Here is a 23,709-nt window from a genome sequence, read left to right on the forward strand (position 1 = left end):
TCTGCTCCAATTAACCTGCACTGGGAGTCTAGGCTGCATGTTAACTTTTGTGAAACATGAGTAGGGAGCTGCGGAAGAATGGGCTAGAACATTACAATGCAATGGGCCTTGGCTACATCTTGATTTACTCAGTCTAGCAAAATAATTTATTTGAATGGTAAATCTCTAACATAAATGTAGCTTTAGATTGGTAGAAGCAATGTATGCATGAATCAATTAGACTGCATAATGAATAATTTTTTGAACGTCGTGATGTTAAACTTCAAAGATGTCTGGTGATTGAATAGCACAGTAGCTGAGTTTGTCTGTATTAAGTGCCATTGTGACTTGCTAATATGCTTTGTTTTACCATGATACGAAACCTGGTATTGAAGTCATTCTGGTATGGTGGCGCTACTCAACACTGCCTCATCTCACATACAAATGCACCGTGAACACATGACAAGATGCCCTCTGTCTAAATTGAACAGCTGAAGCAAAGTCGGCTGGAAGGGGAAGGAAGTTGAGGTTCTCTCCTTCAGAGCTCTGCTGACAGCTGCGGACACACTCGTATACAACACACATTCCGGTGCATTCAACTTGGTGTGTGTGCGCAGCTGTTTCCATGGCGAGGGAAAGCCAACATCATGAGCATTAGCCCCTGTGACCCCCTTGTGTAACAACCACTCCCGGTTCTGTGGTTTAGCTCGGCACCAGGATGCGTGTGTTGCCTAGGCCCTTTTGTATTGCTGGTGTGTATTGAGCCAGTCAAGGTCACTTGACAGGCATTTTTGAAAGCAGGTCATCTTTCCGTGGTGACACATGCCATGTTTTTGTCTTTTTTATTATCATTTTTACATTACATTGTCATCACCCCAACAAGCAAACTTGTTTAAACAAATCACAGTGATTTCTGTTGGCGTGGAGATCCTATTACATTTTCTAAGGCAGCTGAAGTGCAGGCAATTGGTTGAAGGGTAAGCACTAAATCAGTATAGACTGTTTAGTCATCTCTTTGGGTGCCAAACCCGATGACTTTTTACTCAAACCGAATCGGTTTTGTTCAAAGGCCGTCTCTCTACAATCTCCATCTAACCCTTGTTGCTCAAGTCACACGTTAGAGCAGACTGATTCCCCGCTAACCGAAGCACAATGGATAGAGTTTTGTATTTACGGTTTGTTGCTGGTGTTTAATCAGATGCTTCCTTGTGATTTGTCATGTTTTTTAGAGGGAATCTGTTTAGGCACTGGAAGTCCCTTGGGACAGTTGGGGTTTAGAGTTGACCCTTAATAAAGATTACAGAAGAGTATGCGGTTCTGTCGGTCTATACCCAGTCCCTACCTGTTGCCGAGGCACTTCATTTCCTGCCGTAGGGTGACCCTTTGCAAGCACGGGGCAGGGCTAGATCTGCACTAACCTTCGACACGCAATCAATTTGCCATCAAACAAGATTGAGTGCCACTCGCAAAGTAAGACGGTGCCTGGGGCTTTCAGAGACAAAAGCTCTCAACTGGGGAGGGGGATCAGGGCATGGTTGTTGTGCAGGCTGAAACCTTTTATGGGTCTCTGTCACCCTCCCCTCCACACCCCTGCCTCTGATTCCCTCCCAAGGCACCACTTTATAAGATAGAATTTAATTAACAAGACCATTCACTGAGCGACCAGTTGTAAAGCTGTGTTGCAGGCCTGATTTTTCTCAATTGCTCCCTTGTGCTCTCCGTGGGTAATAAAATGGGCAGCCAGAGGAGGCTGACAGGGTGAGTGCAAGGCTGTCCCAGAATCATAGTGTCTCACCCCCCCCCCCTTCCCGGGACTCTGATGCCCGCATGCTGTTGTCTGTGTGAGCTCAGCCTGGCCCACGGCCCTGTGCAGGCCGGCCCTGCAACAGCTGATGAAGTCATCCTCCAACAGGCCCTGCCTGCCCTGTTATCTCGGGCCACAATCCCGTGAGTGCTGGGGCGGTCTTATCACAACCGCCTCTGCCCCAGTTGTCTGGCTTTTTCTTTCACCCAAGCCACTCTGCATTTTGGCTGCTTACAAGCAGCCATTTATGGGATCTTACATTTTTATTTTCTCTTTAATTTAAAATTGAGTTCAGTTTAGCTGTTCTCTGAACTTGAGCAACTCCAAGTTCCACAAGCGAGGTCACGGTGCTTCTTTTCAGAAGGGAAATGGCACAGCATTTGAAACACTGGATAACAAATTATGCATGGTGCGAACAGGACATGACAGTTTAGAGACGTTGTAATCTGTAATATAGCCAAGTTCGTTGTGTGTTTGGAAATTTGGACCACGCAATTTAATGATTTATCATTAAATGCATAGGCTACTTTACTATTGCACTGCGCTACTTGATCGTACTCAAACCATTAACCTGATTTTTGAGGACCATATTTTTTTAGAATGTAAATGGCTATGGTCTTAAACTATATTTCAAATGATCTGAATAGCACAGAGTTTACTGTTCCAAAGGCGTGCATACACTAGGGCCCTAATAAAATCCCTGTTGTGGAAAGTGCAGGCGGATTCCAGACATTTAAAGCAGAATGCAACTATTTTTACATTTAATTTAGTTGGATAACCACTAAGTGTTTTGAACTTAATTTGCCAAATGTGATCATAAGACATTAACAATATGCATCGGTGATGTTTATTCATCTTTCCTGAAACGAAACAGGAATGCCTCTGTGTGCGCGTATGTCTGGTCTTCACTTTGTTTAGAGTTTATTTTTAAAAAAAGTTTAGTGTGAACCTGGAAATTTTTTAGAAAGGACACCCGATAAAATGTAACAGAACTGAATCGGGCAAAATAAATCAAACTGATTTGATAGGACCCTAATACACCATCAGAATTCATAGCAGGCAGTGCACTGGGGGTGTGTCATTTAGTATATTTTTGGCCATCCGTAAGGTGAGTGTCAATGTCTTTCCAGTTACCCTGTTCTGTTATTTCATCAACTGACTAACCCAGTGCACTGCTAGCTATGAATTCAATCAGATGGCGTGTGCATGTTAGGTAAAGACAGATACTGTCCTGTTTGGAACACTGACAAGTACTTGACTGGTTAGGGGAGCAGCAATAGGAGGGCATAGGCCCACCCACAGGGGAGCTCCCACGAGGGCTTTATTACAGACAGAAATACTCAGCACGCCCCCGCAGACGATCCCGCAGGTGAAGAAGCCGGATGTAGAAGTCCTGGGCTGGTTACGTGTGGTCTGAGGTTGTGAGGCCCGTTGGACAATAACAGCCAAATTGTCTAAAACGATTGTCCCTCAACTTGAGACATCTGGGGCATTGTGTGTTGACAACACATTTTAGTGTTTTTTTTGTCCCTAGCACAAGGTGTACCTGTTATGATCATGCTGTTTCACCCTCTAGAGCCAGGGAGGGGGGTTCTAAGCTAAGACATGGAATTGTTTTAAGATGGAATGACCAAGAATCATTTAGCTATTTTGAATTTTAAGACCCCCGGAGGCATCAAAATAGAGGCATTTCTGCTATTAACCAAGGGATGCATGGAATAACAGATTCACCACATGGTACAACCAGCTGGCCAAAACAAAATCTGTCCTAGTGTGTGTCCTATATCTGAGATCAGTAAACAGTTTTTTTTTTTGCCTAGTTTAGTGTCTAAAAGGGACGTCTCCATACTTTCATAGAAATAAACTGTTACTGGGAACCTTGAGAAGAACCCTAGAGCAGAATCGAGAACGGCATTGTTCATGAGTCATCTTTCAGTAGAATGGTCGTAATACTTTGCTGGCCAAACCGTTGAGACACTAGACATTTTTGTGAATGCCTTCTTGTTCTAGGGATGTCTCATGGTCTGACAAATACGGCTCGAGCTCTGCCACCTTTCACTGCAGATGCAGGGGGTTGACATCTGCAGATGCGGGGGGTTGAGACGCAGCCCATGCAAAAACTCTAGCTATGTTAATTTGATATCCGGGGGGGTTGCGGAAATTCTAGATTAACCCTTAATCAGCTTCTCAATATGCCAAACCTGTCAGGTGGATGGATTCTTGGCAAAGGAGAAATGCTCACTAATTGGGATGTGACAAAATTTCACAAGTTTTTTTTTTTTTTTTTGTGCATATCATTTGTGATCTTTTTCAATTCATGGAACTTGGAACCAACACTTTACATGTTGTTTTTGCTCAGTATTGTTTCTCAAGGTGCTTCTGTGTCTCCCGTTTCCTGTGAGTTGTAAGAGTCCACCTGCGACTGCTAAAAAATATCTCCATTCACCCTCGTCCACACGACTCTTTCGAATAGCTCCCATCCAACTCCTTCCAACACTCTCTTTGTCTCATTTGTTTTTGCTCTAGTCTGAGTCAATTGCGTCTCAGGGCTGGCTGTTGCTGCGGATGGGGCCTAACAATTCGGCTCGATGGGAGTTGCTGTTTTATTTGTCAGCGTTTCCCCCTTCATCTTTTAGTTTTTTGACACACAGAGCAGGAAGGTGGAGAAATTAGCTGATTCTCGTTCTCTCTGCTTGCATTCTTTCCCTCTCTTCTGAGAGGAATGGCAAGCATTAGCGGCTAGCTGAGGAATTTAGGGTAGCTTGAAGTGCGCTTAGTTTTTGCAAATGCCTACTGTTAGTGAATTTTAACTCCATTTGATCTACATTACATTAACTGTAGACGACCCCAATCGGCCTTGTGCATATCATGCAGGACTTATTTTTGGAGCGTTTAGTCCTGGAATAAAGCCCTGAAAGCTTTCTAGCTCCCGCTCATCTCCTCCATAAATGCTACAACAGATCCATTTTTCAGGCAGTTTGCAACCTTCGACTTCTCCTTGCAAGGCACAAGCTGCAATTTTTTAATTTTTTTTTATTTTATTTTTACATTAAAAAAAATCAACAATGAATCATGTACTGGTCTCAAACTTGTTTCTCTAACGCTTCTGTAGCTGAGCATTACCCTCCCCTCTGGGCGTATGAGACCATTAGCACTACACCATCAAATATGTATAGGGTAGTGCCATTCAGATCCCAAAGCTCTGCCTGTTTACCCCTGCAAAGGATGCTCCTTCATCTGTTTCTCTTGCCAAACAGCTCCAGCAACCTGTTAACATTCTCCTTTCTATTGTCTGTGGAAGGGTGTGCCTGTCTTGTAAAGGCTGACTTTACCTTGGTGGTTGAGTACGAATGTGGCTTAGTCCTCTCAATCTGTAAGCCTTAGCCTAGTTTCACCCTGGCAGTGAGTGTAGACCTCTGCTCAGCTGACAAAGGTGGGGGTTTTTTTTTAATTCCGAAAAACAGGTTTGTGTAAATTGAGACTTGCGGTTGAGGGTAAATGCAAACGGTCAGGGTACCTTGATGTAATTTGTGGTGATAGTTGCTGAATTCCACACTGCAGTTGCTCAAGTCAGTGCATCCTTGTCCCGTCTCCTACCCTGAACCCCCCTCAAACCAGTGGTTGCGTCACAGCATCCGGTGATACTGGCAGAGCACCAGGAGGTTGACGGTAGCAGTGTTCTGCAAGTTTGTATTCCTCTGCTCTCAATGTTGCCGACTAACAACTACAGTAGGGCCGTGAGCGCCTGTATGAAATTATAGACTTGCATATGGGCAGGTTGAATGATGGCTCTTTTTCTAGGAGTATTTGTTCTGATATTTTGCTGCTAGTTTGTTTTGCTGAAGGATTAGCCTGATTTATCAGTTTGAGATTTGACAAGATTACAAGCAAACACAATGGCTGTTTTTGTTTTTAGGTTTTAATTGGGGAAACAAAAGCTTATTTAACACCATTACACAAAATGAAAGCATAAACAACATTCCCAGGGGGAAAATAATGGGAAATCATTGTGGCCCTAATGAAAGGGTTAGTGTGTTTTCTAGGCACAGAGAATTGATTGATTGTGTGCACTGAATGGAAAGGGGAGCAAGGCCGAGAGGGTGTGGGCGATAAAGAGAATGCATATGTGCTCTGAATGAGGTCTTCTCCCAGGCTGAGGGGAAGGTCAGTTGCCCTCCCTCCCCCCTCAGTTCCACACAATGATCCCTTGTGTTGTAGGGCCAACAACCCACTGTCACCAATGGTACTACCGTGCTAGTACCCACTACAACCGTTGTCCACTCTAAGTAGGGGCCGATAAAAGCAGTGGCCCTTCATAAAGATTACTAGGGAGGAGGGGAGGGGAAATGTGTTAAGATTACTATAATGGGATATCTGTATACGGTGCTCTGGCTGTTCTGTCACATTCAGGTGAGGTATTGTCTCGGGGCCCTAATCTGCAGCGATGGACTGCTCCCCGTTTCTCCAGCTCGCCTGGTAGCCTTTTTTTTTTTTTCCCTTCCACCTTAATTTTCTCCTCTCGGAAGTTCACGGATTGCGCCTGACACTGGTTCAAACTGTCGGTGGCGTGAGCATTTCCTCAACCCTTTTCCTTAAATTTTTATTGACCATCTGACACACTCGATGAGCGGCTCTGGTTCCTTTTTCCTCCTCTCCCTCACCACATGCCTCTGCTAGAATGAGTATTATTGCATCGTTTTGTTTTGTGATCTGGTAAGTTATGCACTTTTTTTTCCCTCTCTAAGGCATAACATGAATGTATCATACACTGATTTCTTATTGTGCAAAACACTAACATGCTGACTACACTGGCCATGTGCATGTTGATTTTTGTCCATCCACACCAGATGTGATAATGACACGCTGGTTGAAATGTCAAAATGAACTCTGAAGCATCTATTAATTTGGGGACGGGTCAAAACAAACATTCACAGACATTTAGTTAGCTAGCTTGCTGTTAATTTGTTCTGGGATATAGACATTACGTTATTTTACCAAAAATGCATACTTTTTTTTATTTTTTTCTAAATCTTTCTAGAATTGAGTTGCACAATTTTTCTTTACGGACCATTAATCCACCGATAAAAGGAAACCTAGTTAGTTTCCAGTGATCTCTCCTCCAGCCTTCTGTGGACTTTATATGACGGTTGGCAACTAAGTTTAAGGTGCGTTACTGTCGCTAACTGGACTCGAGTGTGGACCTCGGTTCATCTTTCAATCACCCACATGGGTATCTACTCCAAAAAAACAAAAAAAACAATGAGGAGTAGGGACTTGCAGAGCGTGTCAAATAGAACCAACTTCTAGGTTAGTGCCTGGCCATGGATATGCCCTTTGACGTGCGCAACAGGTTTGGATGAAATGATTGGAGAACATTTGTGTGCCCTGCAAAATAAATGGGCACAACGCGGGCGGCGTGATCAGCATTTACGAATGCTCAGACCAGTGTCTAGTTTTCCATGGGAATTGTGAATGACTCCCATGTCCTTGACGCTGTCCTGAGCCGCTTTACATCGGCGTGGGGAGAAGTCCGTAACACAACTTTCCAGCCTACCTTTTTCGCTCTGTCGAAGTCTGGCACATTCTATGGCTGCTTGCTATTTCCTCCGAGTGCTCTCTCTCCCTCTCTGTTTTCTCCTGTCTCTTGCATGGCAGTAATTCTGCCTGAGGGGTACATTTCCTCTTATCTGAAGACCAGTGCTGACATTAAAGGCCTGTTACGGGGCCTGTCTATTTGCATTAGCCCTGGGTCACCCATTCTTCAAACCAGCCTCCCCTGCTCTGGGTTTCTCTAGACAAACCAGACTGCCCTGCTCCTCTCTCATCCCTCCCATCCTCATCAGACAGCCAGCACTCTGAAAACAATCAATGCCTAAACCCTTAAGCATGCCCAGGGACTTTGATGGCTTTCCAGACTCACTGCTGACCGATCAGGGCGGAGATTGTTTGCTTGATGCTATGATATCCTGACCCACTTCTGCACCCCCCTCCAAAACCTGATGAGCGCCTTGTTTCAGCGTCAACACGAACTGGTAGTTATGCTTACTAGGGGATGGTTTTCCATCCCCCATCGCCTGTTCATATACAGCCACTGTTGAGCCACAAGTTTTGGCAGGTTCAACCAGAGCTGCACGGTGATGTTACCACCTTGCACGCAGCATGTTATTCTATGTGAAGTTGTCTAGCCGCTCCATGCCCCAAGGCATCATCACATATCACATTGCGGCCATTATGTCACTACCGGCATTTAGTCTGTTTCTCTCCGGCCCTGGCCCTGGTGTAAACGCTCCCTGTCATAGCATGACCTCTATCCCTGCTAATTGAAGCCAAAGAAATGCTGTTGTGCGTCATTGCCTCTTACCCTTCCCACCAATGGATGTGATGGAGAGAGCCCTCTGCTCCTCTCCCCTTCACCATAACAGTAAGTCACAAGGCCGCCTTAATGACCGTTTGACTAATGACATCCAATGGGAAAGGCACAGATTGCTTTTGCCCGGCTCTATGGCAGGGGGAAAGCCCCATCGAGACAGTGACAATACGTGCCCTGCTCTGACCTCTGAGTGACCTCGTTTTTTTTTTCTATAGTGCTGCCTTTGAAGGTTTGTAACACTACAAGGTGCAAGCATCCTTCACTCTAGGGTAATATGAAGGATGGGTTACGGGGAGGTCTTGTGTAATATTTTTTTGGGTTCCAGGAATAATTAGCCATCTGAATGACAGGATTGCATAAACCCCCCCCCCCCCCCCGTAGGATGTTATGAGGGCGCTTCAGGCTCGGTGGAAGCAGGACGGTTATCGTTTCTTAACACATTCCTTCCTCTTCTGACAGCTGGACACTTCCTGTCATTGTGGTGTGGCTGCTGTCTTCCTTGTTCTGTGTTTGTTTTCAGCCTGCTACTCTGCCCTGGCAAGCACCGAAAGGTAATGCTTCCTCTGGCTATCGTTACAGGCCTTGTGGCCATGGCCTCTGTCTGCCTGTGTTCCCCTCAACAGATACATAATCAGCCCAACATCCTAGTCCTTTCCTGTTATTCCCCCCTGTTAACTCACATCCTAGAATGCTTAGCAGATGGCTTGTATTCTCTAAAGCAGTGTGGGTGAGCGCCTAAGGGCCAGACTGAAGGTGGCTGGTGCTTGCTTCTCCTGCTGGATCAGCCATCGCGATGAGGAAGTGGGTTAACATAAACAGGGGGTGAGTCTGGAGAGTCGAGCACACAGCACGTGTTTATTTATTTTTTTGTATTTTATTTGCTCACATTCCATGGTATGTGAAGTCTGAGCTCCCTTGAAAAGGGAGAATAAAAGGGTGTGTGAGATTAATACCCCACTTTAAGTCTGCAGAGACACAATCTTACCAGTTTGTCTCTACAGAGTGGTCTGTTGGCTCTTTTGTTATGCTGCTGAAGGGTGGAGTTTCCTTAACACCGCAGCCAAATGTAGGCATTTTTTGGGAGTTTCTTTATCCTCCTAGGCCCCAATCCTCTTTCCAAGAAGTATCCCCAAAGATGGATGGAAACATTTTAAAGCACTTTCCAATTTAACACTACATAACCCATCCCTTTTTGTGATGGTAGAAAAGCAGCAATAATGTATCTTTATTTTGTTTTTTTAAACTGGTGGGTGCATTAGAATTACTAGTTGGTGAATTGCATCATTTGCAGGATTTGCTGAGTGGACCATTGGTATCAAGCACTACCCTTTTCTCCTTACATTACTGTTATGCTACATGAATGTTGGCATGTGGTTGCCAATGGGAGGGATCCAATGGTGTTAAGAACAGCGTGAGTTTGTATTTTCCTTTACCCTGTGTCGCCGGCTTGTGGTGCTAAGGGCAACATGGCTAGTGAGCACCCTGGGGGTGTCTTCCTAATGTACCTCCACGTGTAGAGTACTGAGAGCCCCGCGGCGGCCATTAAGAGGGAAGCCATTATGGCTCTGAATTGGCCAGGCCCTCGTGAGTGCGCTGTCCAACAGTAGACCTCTCCCTGTGCAGCAAACAAGCACTCCCATGCCTCATTGAGCTGATACCGTTCGCACCCAGACCATAAAGCAGTTCCACATGTGGTGATCCCCTGTTCTAATTTTAGTAGCATGGCTTAATAGCTCTGCAGAGATCCCGAGGTCTCTTCGTTTTCAGATCTGATAATGGTTAGGAGGCTTTAGCACTAGGAGAGCTAGTCTTTGGGAATGCTCGCAAATGTTCAGGTTTCACTTTTTTTGCTCAATAATTTTGAATGGGGGGGGGCTCCTCCCTTAGCACTTCAGTTCTGCATTGGTCAGTTGAGTCAGGCCTATACGCCTACCTTCTACTCACTGGCTGTCCAGTCAGACTTCCACAACCATGCCGAATTTCCATTTCACTGCCTGTTATTTTCTTGCCAACAGTATAGGAAATGATGACTACAGCAGCCTGCTTTGGTCTGTGGCACTGTACACACGGACCCAGAGATTCGCCAAAGCTGTGGGACCCAAATGCATGACTGTGTTCCTCCTGTGTGAATGTCTGTTTTCATTGTCTAATTGACACGCTGACCAGCTATGACACATCCTATTTGAGTCGTCATGCTGCCGCAACCCGCTGCCAAGAGGCACATTAAGCCATGTTTGTCAGATTTTCGGCTGCTAGCGCCGGCAACCTCAGAAGCACTGCTATTATTGTCTCTCGCTGACAAATGTTGGCTTCCGTCAGAACACCAACACACTGAATCTATGGCTAACTGCCGGAATGCTTCAACTAGCAGGCAGGGAAGACGTTTGTAGCGATCAGAGAAATGGATTTTAAAATAATTCCCCTCAACCAGAAAGCTATATAATCAAGTTTGGCTTGATACTGGGAAAGGGTCTATTTGTGCTGTTTCTGCGCTGAGGCGATTCACCCCTTTTAAAAATGTATTTTTATTGTTGTGGAAATTATCCACAAAGGACCTGCACAGTGCATGCAGCGGTCATTTCGATATCCTTTTCCTGCCATTAGAAGCAGCTCTGCGCCCGCTCATTGACTGCTATCGAGCAGACCGTGCTGCTTTTCAGAAATGTGTTCTCTACACCATGCAGCCTTACACTTTTTCCCTACCCAATTTATGCAGCTGTGTCTGGGAAGTACTGTGAAGCATCGAACGACCAAACCAAATTTGTACTGTTGTATTTCCTATCTTGGCTTACATCAGGCCCAGTGGAGAGATGGAGGATTGAGAGGCCTTGTTACTCCAGTCGTTTATTGAGTAGCAGATCTGCTCAAAGAACTGGTGCCAGAGGTTTTTACTCCGTCTGCTTAGCAGAGTCCTGCAAACATAAATCGTTCACTGGCTCGCCTTGGAAACCGCAGTGTCATTCCTTTCAATGGCAGTTTAGTGTTTTCATTTTGTTTTGGCCCAGCAATTACATTGGCCCCTGAGAATATTGAGGCCTGCCTAGGATTTGCCACAGTCATCATCCATCTCACTGGTCAATGAACGTCTTGGCCGCTAACTCCGATTATAGAGAAGCTAACGCTGAAACTCAGGTATTTTAATTGAAGAGACTGCTGTTTGTCCTCCAAGAGCAGAAATGAATTTTCATGGCTCAATCGCCCGCATATGAGATATTTGTTGACCTTTTTAAGAGCCCTTTTCTCATACCTTCTGCCGCAAAGCCTTAACTGTTGAAGTGGAGTGTCGCTTTGGATAAAATCGTCTGGGACTGGAAGGGAATGCATTAAGCCCAAATATGTTCGCTCATGAGCTTTGTGATAGCTAAAGTGCGCCGCTACAAAGTGGATAAACGTGTACCTTTTGCGAATGCTCTTCACCACCACCGCGGGGGTGTTTTTTTTTTTTTTTTTTTTTTTTTTTTAATTTAACAATTATTTTTAAGCGACCGTCCTTCTTACCCTTTCCTCATCTGACGTCATGGGATGGAGAACAGCATTATGGCGGACTGAATCCCTACCTGGATTTGGCTTGGCATTCGCCTGTCCCAGTTCTTTCTTATCCTTTCTCCTGTTATGTGGTGTGCTGGACACAGTTTTTATTCCCTGACGTAAGGGCTCAGGGTTGTCAAGAGGACGGCCTCTTCCAGAGCGCTGCAGCAGGACGAGGACGAAGCAGTTAATGTCTCTACGGATCTCTTTATTTTTAGACTTACTAATGATCCATTGTCCCAGACCTCATGGATCTTGTTTAGATTGCCGCTCTCTGCCCTTAAACCTGATTAGATTATTCCCCTCTGCTGTTTCCACTGGTTCCTTTCTAGGGCAATTGGAGACCCATGACTCTTCGCAGTTGACTGTGAAATCATGTTTAACTGCAGCCGTATCATCTTTGCATCGCTACCAAATAAAATGTTCCTTCCATCTCTTCTCCTTTCCATGCCTGAATCGTCCCCCCTCCTTCAAGCCTGAGTCTCGCCTACCCTAGAACATGACTACTATAACTTGATTGTTTACACCGAGTAGATGAATACGTCACCGCGGTCTGCTCTGTGCGCAGAAATGCACGCTCCCGCCATCAGAGCCCTTTAGTAAAAGCCTACCTTTCCAGGATCTACACCCCAGGGGTGTACAGCCTTGTAGGTGGTAATTTGATCTCTTGCTGCTGATTTTTAGCTCTGGTTGACGTGAGGAATTGGCCTGCTAGAATCCAAAGACGGCATAGGGAGAAAAGCATCAGCTCTGAGTCACTGGGATGGGGATTTTGGAGGAGTGCCCTGGTCCTCTTATAGGACAAGTGAAAATCAATTTAGCTCTTTATTTAGCCATCTTACATAAATGTATTTTATGTAAGGGATGCACATAACTCTGCAATTTTCTATTGGAGAGTCAGTCTTAAATTATTTTCCACACAGTTTGTGCCTGTATTTAGTTTTCATGCTAGTGAGGTCAGAGAATCCACTCTCACATAGGTACGTGGTTGCAAAGGGCATCGGTGTCTTAACAGCGCGATATGCGCTGGCAGTGGCTTCTGATTTTAAATTAAATTTTCACAGAACCGCTTGCTGCAATTTCGATGAGGCTCTCTTGTTCAGATATCGGTAAGTGGACTGGAGGCAGGGCATTAAAGGGATAACAAATCTAGTTTGCCATCTGTTTCGGGAAAGTACCTGTGTAATGGCGCACCCAACTCACTCCGGTGCTTCGCTAAATCACATTTGACATTGTCCGTAAGCTTGAGTTAATTTGCACACAAAATCATATAATGATGGAAAGACCTGTGTCCTTGTTAATACAGACAGAAGAGCTCCACGTTCTTAATAGCCTCAATTTTGTCCTGCACATTGTATATAGTTGCAGAGTCCCTGTAATCCTAGATTCAGATCATTCAGGGGAGAAAAAACATCACCCAGGTAGGCCAGTTGTGAGAGGTCAGACAAGTAAAAACAACTTTAAGCTCGCCTCAAAAAAAAGTGTAAATACTTTGCCCCTTTAACAGTGCACTTCTGTATGTTGTGAAAGCATTACATGGTTACTGCCCATATCATTGCATAGTGAAGAAAATACACGTCAGTCAGTTCAGAGGCCTTGCGTTGACAACATTAACCATTTTCACTGTAGTGTCAAGTCTTTCAAGCTGTCAGGCATTCCCTTGGCAGCAAGAGCCTCTTGGTGGGTGCTGCAGTGTACCCAAGTGGCGTCGGGAGCAACTGTTTGTATGCGCATTACCACTCCACTGTCTCCCTGTCATGGCTTTTGTGCCATCAGTACAGATGTCAACATGAGCAGCAGCTACATACGGACTGTTAGTGGAATTCCCATGAGAGATTAACGGTTAGTGTGATTGAATGTTAATTATTTGACTAGGCTACCTGTATTTGACATTGTTATTTCGCTGAACACTAATGGCTTAATTGTATTTTTGCCAGTGAAGAGGCTTGTCAGACTGGGGGACTCACCCAAATGTATAGCCACGTTGGAAAATATAAATGGACTGTTTAAAAAATGTGAATTATTTTTGGTGTACCCCGACACCGTTGTGTACCACAGTTTGGAATACCTGATCTAGCTGAATCCATTCATAGAGATGGATACAGTACTTACTCTGTTATGTAGGCTATTTCTATGCCTCTATGTTAAAGAAGAGGGAGTTGGAAGGAAGGCAGCCAGACCAAGGACTTGATTTAGAACTGTTTCTAGATGGTCTGAATTTTTTTGCCTTTGCTTGACCAGTTCTGTGTTGGCCTAATGCGCTTGAAAACAGGGTTAGTATATATTGGCCTAGTTATTGATTTCACAGTATTGATGGTTAAGCATGAGCTGGGCTATGCTTGACCGTCAGTGATGATAGTAGGCTTGAGCGGTATACTGGGGTATTTGGAAAGTCCTGGGATGGGTTTTCAATATCCTTAACTATTTCTTTAAGTTTAAATATTTGTAGCTACTTAAGTAAATACCTATAGTCAACTCGTTTGTCTTAGATAAAGAACATTGCGTTCATTTCAGCAGTCACATTATTGTGTAGCTTATTGTCATCCCAGTCATATGGTTTACTTGAGTCACTCACTGTTGTGCAGCATGCTCCAGGTGATAATTACAGTATGAAATTCACAAATATTTGGCAGTTATAAGAAATCTAAGTTAATTGTCTACAATGTGCTAAATGCTCTGAAGTTGGGCATTTGGTTTGCTAATTTAGTAGCTAGTCGGTGTATTCCAAAATCATGCATTCGGTTGGTTATCCCCTCCTGGCTCAAGAGCCTTGCTGACTATTTGTTTTGTGCATGCAGCAAACTTCTTTTTTCTTCTTCTATAGTTTAGGCCCAACTACAAGATGTTCACAATGTGCTCGTTAGCATTCTCAATGTAGTTGTACATGTTAGCATTGCAAACCTTCGGATTACAGAGCATCAGTGGGGTTTTGAAACAGTCCCCCTTGTGTTCAGTGCTGGTATTGCAGAACAGCCCAAAGTCGTGACAATCTGGATACCGACCAAGCCTAGTTGTCTGTATGCTCTCATTCTAAATGGCGCTATCCTAATGCTGTTGAACTGCTTTGTCACTGCGTTTTTAGGCAGAGTTCTCAAACTGTTTTCCTTCCCTATAACAGTAGAAATCCAACTTTATTTTTTATTTTAGTTCATGGAGGGCTGCCTGTGCTAAGACTCGGACTGACATTTTCTTGACACCAACTGGGCTCTGGAGTGGTGCAGCGGTCTAAGGCACCACCTCGGTGCAAGAGGCGTGCGTCACCGCAGTCCCTAATTCGAATCCAAGCTGCATCACATCCGGCTGTGATTGGGAGTCCCATAGGGTGGTGCACAATTGGCCGGGGTAGGCAGTCATTGTAAATAAGAATTTACAATGACTGCTAGTTACATAAAATAAAAACAAGTGCAGGAACTAGAAGGTAGGAAAGAGATGAGACTGTTCTGAGCCAAGGGTGTTTTGGAAGGGGTGAAGTGTCAAGTCAAATGCTGTGTGTCTGTTCTGCCTTTCAGCACAGTGCAGGTGATCTCTAGCCGTCTCACACTGACTGTCCTCCTGACACTTTTGTTTTTTGTTCATATCGGGAGTCGAGCAGAGTTCATTTCTCTGTTATGCAATAGGCAGACTTGGCGATTCGGTGTGTGCAGCAGACCGAATGCTGACTCTGGCACTTTGAAACACAAACTAAGCTGAGTGGGGTGGGTGAAGGGAGGCCGGGGGGGGGGGGGGATCTATTACTACCTCATTTAACCTTACACACACACACAGACGTGATGCATGGACCGCCATACCTTTTCCTCTCCATTCATCCATGGTCTCCTAGAACTTCTATGCTGACATCAAAGTAGTTTCAGATGGCTGTGTGCTTCAAACAGCACGGGATGAAGTTGCATCACCTGAATTGCTGTCAGTTCTCCTTCAGTTCTACTCTGTTACTGCCCAAGTTATCCAGCTGTTCTTTCTCCATTTTGGATTGAATGATCCTTAGTCTCTACCCTTTTTTTTTTTTTTTTTTGACTAGCCACACGTCGCCAGGGTGGACAAACACAAATTATTTCATCGCAAGTGCCCAGGCCCGGGTCATTTTTAGGTTAGCCCAGTGGTTGGGAAAAGAGTTGGTGCGAGGATTTCGATACCGGTGAAATTAGATGTCAAGTGTTGTGCTTCTCAGGCTGATGCCCGGCCTCTATGTTAATGTGACATTTTAGCAGCAGGAAATAAAATTAGGCCGGGGGGGAGCCTTTTGTAAAGAGACCGTGCTTGTCAGTGTAGAGGGAGGAACGTTACAAGTTGTTGGCTGTGTTGCCAGTTTCTAAGCCTTTCAAACCTGATGAACCCCCGTGCCTGGCCCTCCTACGAATCCCACCCTGGGAGGCTTGAGTCCACACACACAACCTATGTTCTAGGCAGTATGAACCGCCTCTCCACAGCTTACCTTTTAGCATTTCATCACCACTAAGTCCTGTGACCATACGGCTGCAATAGCCAACCGAAGTCATCCCCATGGTCCTAGCCAGGCCAAATTCATTAGGTCACACCGTAGCCAAACGTTTCACAACGGAAAACAAAAGTTTACCTTTTCTTATTGGACAAATTCCTGTCCCTCCCTGTTTTGGTTAGTTTTCTATCTATTTGAGCCCAATACTTTCCACTAAACCACATACACCCTTTTCTACTCAAACAGATCTGTGAGAATTGCATAGTTCAACTAAGTCCTGGCCCAAAAAAAGTCAATGTTTAATTATTAATTGATTTTGGTCTGGCCTAAGAAGCTTTCAGTCCTTTATCCAGGGAAGGACCTAGCTACTAAGCGATATTGTCTGCACTCCCCATCCCACTTAATTCATTGCTCGACAGCTGAATAGATGTCACCCTAATGGGGAGGACTTATGTCATCAGTGGTCTGCTCTGTAACCCTTGAAGGTATGGATCAAACAGATCTGAGATTCTCCTGAGCTGTTTACCAGATGTGCCTTTGTCTATGGTCAGGAAATCCCTTTTCAACAGCCACCCTGTTTTTTGTTGGGGTTTTTTCAGGTCCTATACGTGTGTTTTGTAACACCCTCTCTTCACAAGCCCTGCTGCTCTGGGTGATGCTACAACACTTGAGGGACTGGCATTTGGTGTTAGCACTCAGGGGTACTTTGGCTGTAGAGGTGATTTCCCCCCCCTCTCCCCTGTCATTCGGGATCTTGTATTGATTTCTATGATGCAGACAGTTTAATTGAAGGGTGGCCCTTTGAGGCCCACCTCAGGTTTCTTTCTACCACTCTCCCTCAGATGGCCTCTGTTTCCTCCGCCTCGGTCGTTGTTGTGATCTCCCATTGCAGTCACCCCCCCACCTCCATTAGTCTAAAATAAACTCTTTCCGAACCACAGTTTGGATAAACCTCCTACAAGGTGCGCTTTGGGATTTTACATCAATTGAATTAGGCATTCCGTGAAAGCTAAACATTTATTGAAATGCTGTGTGGTCCATAATGGGGGGGGTGCCTAAATCTGAAAGAGGACATAGGCCTATCTAATTTGTCAGGACCAGGCTCGAACATAACAGACACTTTGGTTGAGGGATGGTTTGTGAACATCAACTGGTGGTTGCCGAATACACTGTCATGGTTTTAAGGGGCCGTGTGGTCAGGGATGTGGGATGCAGCGTGACCAATGGTTGTCCACCCTGTAGTTAAGCTACAGAACACTGTGCAGCCCAGTCCTTCCATATCTGGCCCAACTGAACATCATAAATTAATCCCATGTCTCAACACCCCCCTGGGGAGACAGACTGCATGTCTCAGCTGTGTGTGACTTGGTGTATATGGGATTCTAGTATTTCTGAGCCTGTATTTGCACTATGTAGGCAGTAATGGTGTATGTGTGACTGGAATTGTCTCGCTGTGGGTTGGTCCCTGCCTTTGGTCCATTTGTTTTACTGGACAGGCTGATCTAAACTGAAGGCACATCTCCCCTTGAATGATTGGCTCTCCTATTCCCTGTTCTCTGCTGCTGCATGCTGGTGGTACATCTAGTGAAATAGTGAGTTCAAACTCACTATTTCACTAGATGTACCACCAGCATGCTGTCTAAGCTAGCTTTAACCCCTCACAAGCCACAACTCCCAAGACCTCATCTAACAAGTCCTTAATGGTTTGATCGAACACACACAGCAATGGGTCGTACTCAATAGTGTACACTGTAGTGAAACATTTCCAAAAGTTGTGCAGTGGAAAATGAAAACGAGTTCTGATGGTAACTTTCCCATGTCACTCCGCTCTGGACCGACTCGTTGACTATTGTCTTGACTACTATTTTCTATAGCTTTAGTTTTGTTCTGCGTGCAATCCTCAAACTGCATGTTGCTTTTGTCTTTCAGAGATCAACAGAGTGAGGAAAGAAATGTACAGTGACACCGCGAACGGCCTGGTAGAGAAACACCCTCTGGATTTACCTGAGGCCCTGGGACCGATCATTCACCTGCAGGAGAAGCTCTTTGTGCCTGTAAAAGACTACCCTGACGTAAGTGATGACACAATAATATATCTGCATGCACACTTAAACACTACGTGATCACACAGGCAACTTGTACACGTGCAGTTTTGGATTTAGCCCCATCAGTGACGACACTGAAGAACAAAGGAGGCTTCTTCCAACTATGACTCCCTACTATCCTTCGTTACACAGAATACCATTGAATGCTACTTTGCCTCGTAGCGTTGAACTACTCGAATGCCACATTTTCGCTCCACTAGTAGCCTGTTTGATGTTGCGGTATCATTAAAGGCTGCCTCCAAAAGGAAAAGCACACTCCCAGCTGTTTAGAGTTAGTTACCCAAATGGGTAGAGAGAGGAGTGGGTCAGGAGGAGGGGGGGGTGTTAGACTACCTTTCTAAAAAATACACGTGAAGTTAAATTGACGGCTTACCACCTGAGCCCTGAAGAGCCCCTGGCAGCGTCCAGCATTGAGACTGTACGGGGTGGAGAGGATGGTTATAGCTGGATAGAGGGCACTGCAAAGACCGGTCTGGATAGGAGCAGACTGGCACTGTTACTCTAGCTGCAGACGTCATGGGGGGGGGGGGCACGGTGAAGATGTCGGAGATGTGTGCTTGTGTGTACACTGACTGTGAGGAGTTTGACAAGTGGGGTCATGAGATGTGGGTGGGTGTGCGTACCTTTCTCCGGTCAGCCACCATCTACCGGTGCCCGGTACTAATCGTACTGGGTGGCACAAAAGAAAGGATGCCCGTGTCACGTCTCTAAGAGCAACATTTCTCTTCTCTTCCCCCCCCCCCCAGTCGCACGGATTGGGAGGGACAGGCAGCGGAGAGGCCCAGCCAGGCGTGAAATGCATTTTCCCCCTGACAGAGCTGATAAAGGGACCCACTCTTCCCGCACCCCAAACTGTTCTAACCCAGTCTTCCTGCTAGTCCCACCAGTCCCTACAAACCTCTCTGGCTCGGCCTAAAATCCAGGCCCCACAACAGCCCTAAATATGATTCCTAAAGCCATTAGCCGATCCTCCTAAATTGAATTGCTTCTTCTAGGAAAAACTGGCGCCGTGACATACTGTCTTGCCATGTTGAGAAATCCACAGGCTCGAGAGGTTACGACAACTCAAACAAATTCCAAATAGTGTCCGTAATGTCCACAGAAACATGTCAAACATTTTTTTTATAATCAATCCTCGGGTTTTTAAAATATATCATCGATAATGTATCAACCGGCACAGTCTCTTTTTCAGGAGAGGGAGTCAATGGCTGCAAAACTCATGCGAACACCCAGATATCCACCGACGCGATGTTATCTTTCTCGCTCATTTTTCAAAATAAAAGCCTGGGGCTATGTCTGAAGACTTTGAGGAAGCGATAGGAAAAGGAATCTGGTTGATATCCCTTTTAAATGGAGCGAAGGCAGGCTATGGAACATGGAGCTTTCAAAATAGAAGCCACTTCCTGGTTTGATTTTCCTCATGTTTTGCCTGCAATATGAGTTCTGTTATACTCGCAGACAATATTTTGACAGTTTTGGGCGCAATTTCCAAACGCCTGAAGGTACCACGTTCATCTGTACACACAATAGTACGGAAGTATAAACACCATAGGACCGCTCAGGAAGGAGACGTGTTCGGTCTCCAAGAGATGAATGTACTTTGGTGTCAAAGTGCAAATCATTCTCAGAACAACAGCAAGGACCTTGTGGAGATGCTGTCAGAAACAGGTACAAAAGTATCTATATTCACAGTAGAACGAGTCCTGTAATGACAACCTGAAAGGCTACTCTGCAAGGAGAAGCCACTGCTCCAAAACTGCCATAAAGCCAGACAACAGTTTGCAACTGCATATGGGGACAAAGATTGTAGTTTTTTGAGAAATGTTCTCTGGTCTGATGAAAAACAAATGGAGTTGTTTGGCCATAATGACCATCGTTATGTTTGGAGGAAAAAGGGGGATGCTTGCAAGCCGAAGAACACCATCCCAACTGTGAAGCACGGGGGTGGCAGCATCAGGTTGTGGGGGTGCTTTGCTGCAGGAGGGTCTGGTGCACTGCATAAAATAGATGGCATCATAAGAGAGGGAAATTGTGGATATATTAAAGCAACATCTCAAGTAGAGGTCGGCAGATTTTATTTATTTTAAAATTAGGGCTGATTTCAAGTTTTCATAACAATCGGAAAACGGTATTTGTGGGCGCCGATTTACTATTTAAAAAACATATTTTTTTTTATACCTTATTTAACTAGGCAAGTCAGTTAAGAACAAATTCTTATTTTCAATGACTGCCTAGGAAATGTGGGTTAACTGCCTTGTTCAGGGGCACAACGACAGATTTTTACCTTTTCAGCTCAGGGGTTCCAATCTTGCAACCGCGCAGTTAACTAGTCCAATGCTCTAACCATTGCACTCCACGAGTAGCATTAAACTTATCTTTAAAAAAAACAATCAATCATAATCACTAGTTATAACTAATCCAGTTTAGCAGGCAATATTAACCAGGTGAAATTGTCATTTCTCTTGCGTTCATTGTACACAGTCAGGATATATGCAACAGTTTGGGCTGCCTGGCTCATTGCGAACTAGTTTGCCCGAATTTTACGTAATTATAACGTACATTGAAGGTTGTGCAATGTAACAAGAATATTTAGACTTAGGGATGCCACCTGTTAGATAAAATACTGAACGGTTCCGTATTTCACTGAAATAATAAACGTTTTTGTTTTCGAAATGATAGTTTCCGGATTCAATCATATTAATGACCAAAGGCTCGTATTTCTGTGTTATAATTAAGTCTGATTTGATAGAGCAGTCTGACTGAGCAGCAGCAGGCCCGTAAGCATTCATTCAAACAGCACTTTTGTGCGTTTTTGCCAGCAGCTCTTCGCCAGCACAGCGCTGTTTATGACTTCAAGCCTATCAGCCTATTGGCTGGTGTAACCAATGTGAAATGGATAGCTAGTTAGCTGGGTGTGCGCTAATAAAACGTCACTCGCTTTTAGATTTGGAGTAGTTATTCCCCTTGTGCTGCAAGGGCCGCGGCTTTTGTGGCGCGATGGGTAATGATGCTTCGAGTGTGGCTGTCGCTGTGTTCCTGGTTCGAGCCCAGGTAGTGGCGTGGAGGGGGACGGAAGCTATACTATTACACTGGCAATACTATAGTGCCTATGAGAACATCCAATAGTCAAAGGTATATGAAATACAAATGGTATAGAGAAATAGTCCAATAAATACTATAACTACAACCTAAAACTTCTTACCTTGGAATATTGAAGTCTCGTGTTAAAAGGAACCACCAACTTTCATATGTTCTGAGTAAGGAACTTAAATGTTAGCTTTCTTACATGGCACATATTACTTTCTTCTCCAACACTTTGTTTTTGCATTATTTAAACCAATATTATATATATTAATTTAAAATAAGTGTTAATTCAGTATTGTAATTATTTTATATTTGTAATAATGACAATCGGACGATTTTAATCTGTATCGGCATTTTTGGTCCCCCAATAATCGGTATCAACGTCAAAACCATAATCGGTCGACCTCTAATCAAGACATCAGTCAGGAATTTAAAGCTTCGTTGCAAATGGGTCTTCCAAATTAACAAGTATCCCAAGCATACTTCCAAAGTTGTGGCAAAATGGCTTAAGGACAACAAAGGCAAGGTATTGGAGTGGCCATCACAAACCCTTGACCTCAATCCTATAGAACATGTGTGGGCAGAAAAGAAAAGCACGTGTGATGAAATAAATAAAAGCTGAAATAATTCTCTACTATTGACATTTCACGTTCTTAAAATAGTGGTGATCCTAACTGACCTAAAACAGGGAATTGTTACTTTGTCAGGATTTGTGCGGCTGAGTTTAAATGAACTTGGCTAAGGTGTATGTAGACTTCCGACTTCAACTGTGTGTATGTTCACCTTAGGTTTAACCGGTACCTGCATACATTGCATACCCATCGGTTGTGTGTCACAGCGCTATAGGTATTGGTGGACTGCACCGCCTATAACACCTATGCAAGCTGACGTGGGTAGACTGAGTGGCAGCACTGCCTTTGGTACCGAGACCCGTCAAATGGTGGGACATGCCTCAAAGACACCCGTACACAGCAATGTTACCCCCCCCCCCCCCTGTTTTCTTGGGCATGCCATTGTTGCGCTTAGTCCGAGCACGGCAATGCCAGGGCTAAATTAAATTTGAGTTCTCCCTTGTGAATAGGATGAGTCACCGTGTGGTCTGAGGAGCACTGCTCGACCACTTGTTCCGTTCATCCCTCTGTATCCGAGTGTTTCTGGGGAAAACTAAACCAATGGTAGTAAACAGAACAGCACATGGCCTTAGTCACTTGCTGACGTCAAACAAAAGCAGAAATATTAAAATATCCTGAAGCCTAAAGTGTAGCCAGCTATTTTTTTTTTTTATGACCACCACCGCAGTTTCCCAGTCAGTAGATATTCATTGTTTTGCCGAACCAATAATCTTTTCATAGAGAAACAGTGGGTATTTTAGCCTTGCTTTTAGCTTAGCAGCTAAAAAGAAGAGGGGAAAGCTGGGTTGCCTTCTGTGATGCGAGGTCCTGGAAAAAGGGGGCCTACTTTCTCCTAGGTCTGACGAGCAATCCCACTCCTGTCTAAACGATCAGTCAGCATTCAGACATCCCAGCTGTTCTTAGGTACAGAATAATAAAAACAGACCTTCGCTGTTCTGAGGTTACTGTAATGATTATTAGCTGAGGGGAATTTTCTTCCTCACGTTTGAGTGATTTGCCGCAGGATGCATACTTACTGTGTCTCAAATGGCAACCCATTCCCTTCATAGTGCACTACTTTTGACCAGAGCCCATCAGGCTCTAGTCAAAAGTAGTGCACTGTAGAGGGAATAGGGTGCCACTTGTAGAGTGCGCCGAGCTCCCAAGACAATGGTTCTGCTTTCCAAGTCCACATTGAGCTCTTGGCATGACACAGCTGCCACTGAAGATTTATCTTTATAATCCTTACCTCTCCTCAATCTTCTTATCCCCCCCCTTTCCCCCCCCCCATTTTCACATCCTCTTTCCCGGTTTCCACTTCTGTCCCTTTTTGTCCTCTGCCACTCCTTCCCTTCCCCTCTTTCCATGCCTTCTGTCTGCCACTTCCCTCATGCATGCCCTCCCTTCATCTGTCTCGTTACATCTTTCTCTCAGCCATTTTCTTCCTCTCGAACACTCAGCCCCAATACCAAGTAATTAGATTGTCTTGGTCCCTTGCTGCAGTGCAGCATGTCAATTTCACCGAAATAACTTGTCCTGCCAAGACGACCGTGTTATAATTCCCTTTGCATGGAATGTGCACGCTGAGGTGTGAGCTCTCTAGAGTATGTGTGTTTGCACACACAGATGTTTGCTGATGTCATCAGCACGGCACCTTCGAAGCCTGGCATCCCATCACTCGTGGAGGCGACTGCAGGTTGTGACCGGAGGGGAGTGATTGTCCATCAAATTCAGTTTTGCTCCCTTGCAGCCTGGGATGGGCTGCAGAAACCCTCACACTAATTTCTTCCTCT

At 44.8% G+C, this 23,709-nt stretch overlaps 1 protein-coding gene across 1 annotated transcript in view; it reads left to right on the forward strand.

Moving 5' to 3' along the window:
- LOC135526085 (protein quaking-A-like) overlaps positions 1 to 23,709 on the forward strand; it is a 79,917-nt gene that overhangs the window by 3,423 nt on the left and 52,785 nt on the right. Inside the window, 1 exon segment of the mRNA XM_064954177.1 lies at positions 18,046 to 18,188. Coding sequence (XP_064810249.1) covers positions 18,046 to 18,188 — 143 coding nt within the window.

The sequence above is a fragment of the Oncorhynchus masou genome, chromosome 32 (assembly GCF_036934945.1).
Source record: "Oncorhynchus masou masou isolate Uvic2021 chromosome 32, UVic_Omas_1.1, whole genome shotgun sequence".
In the NCBI taxonomy this organism is placed as follows: domain Eukaryota; kingdom Metazoa; phylum Chordata; class Actinopteri; order Salmoniformes; family Salmonidae; genus Oncorhynchus; species Oncorhynchus masou.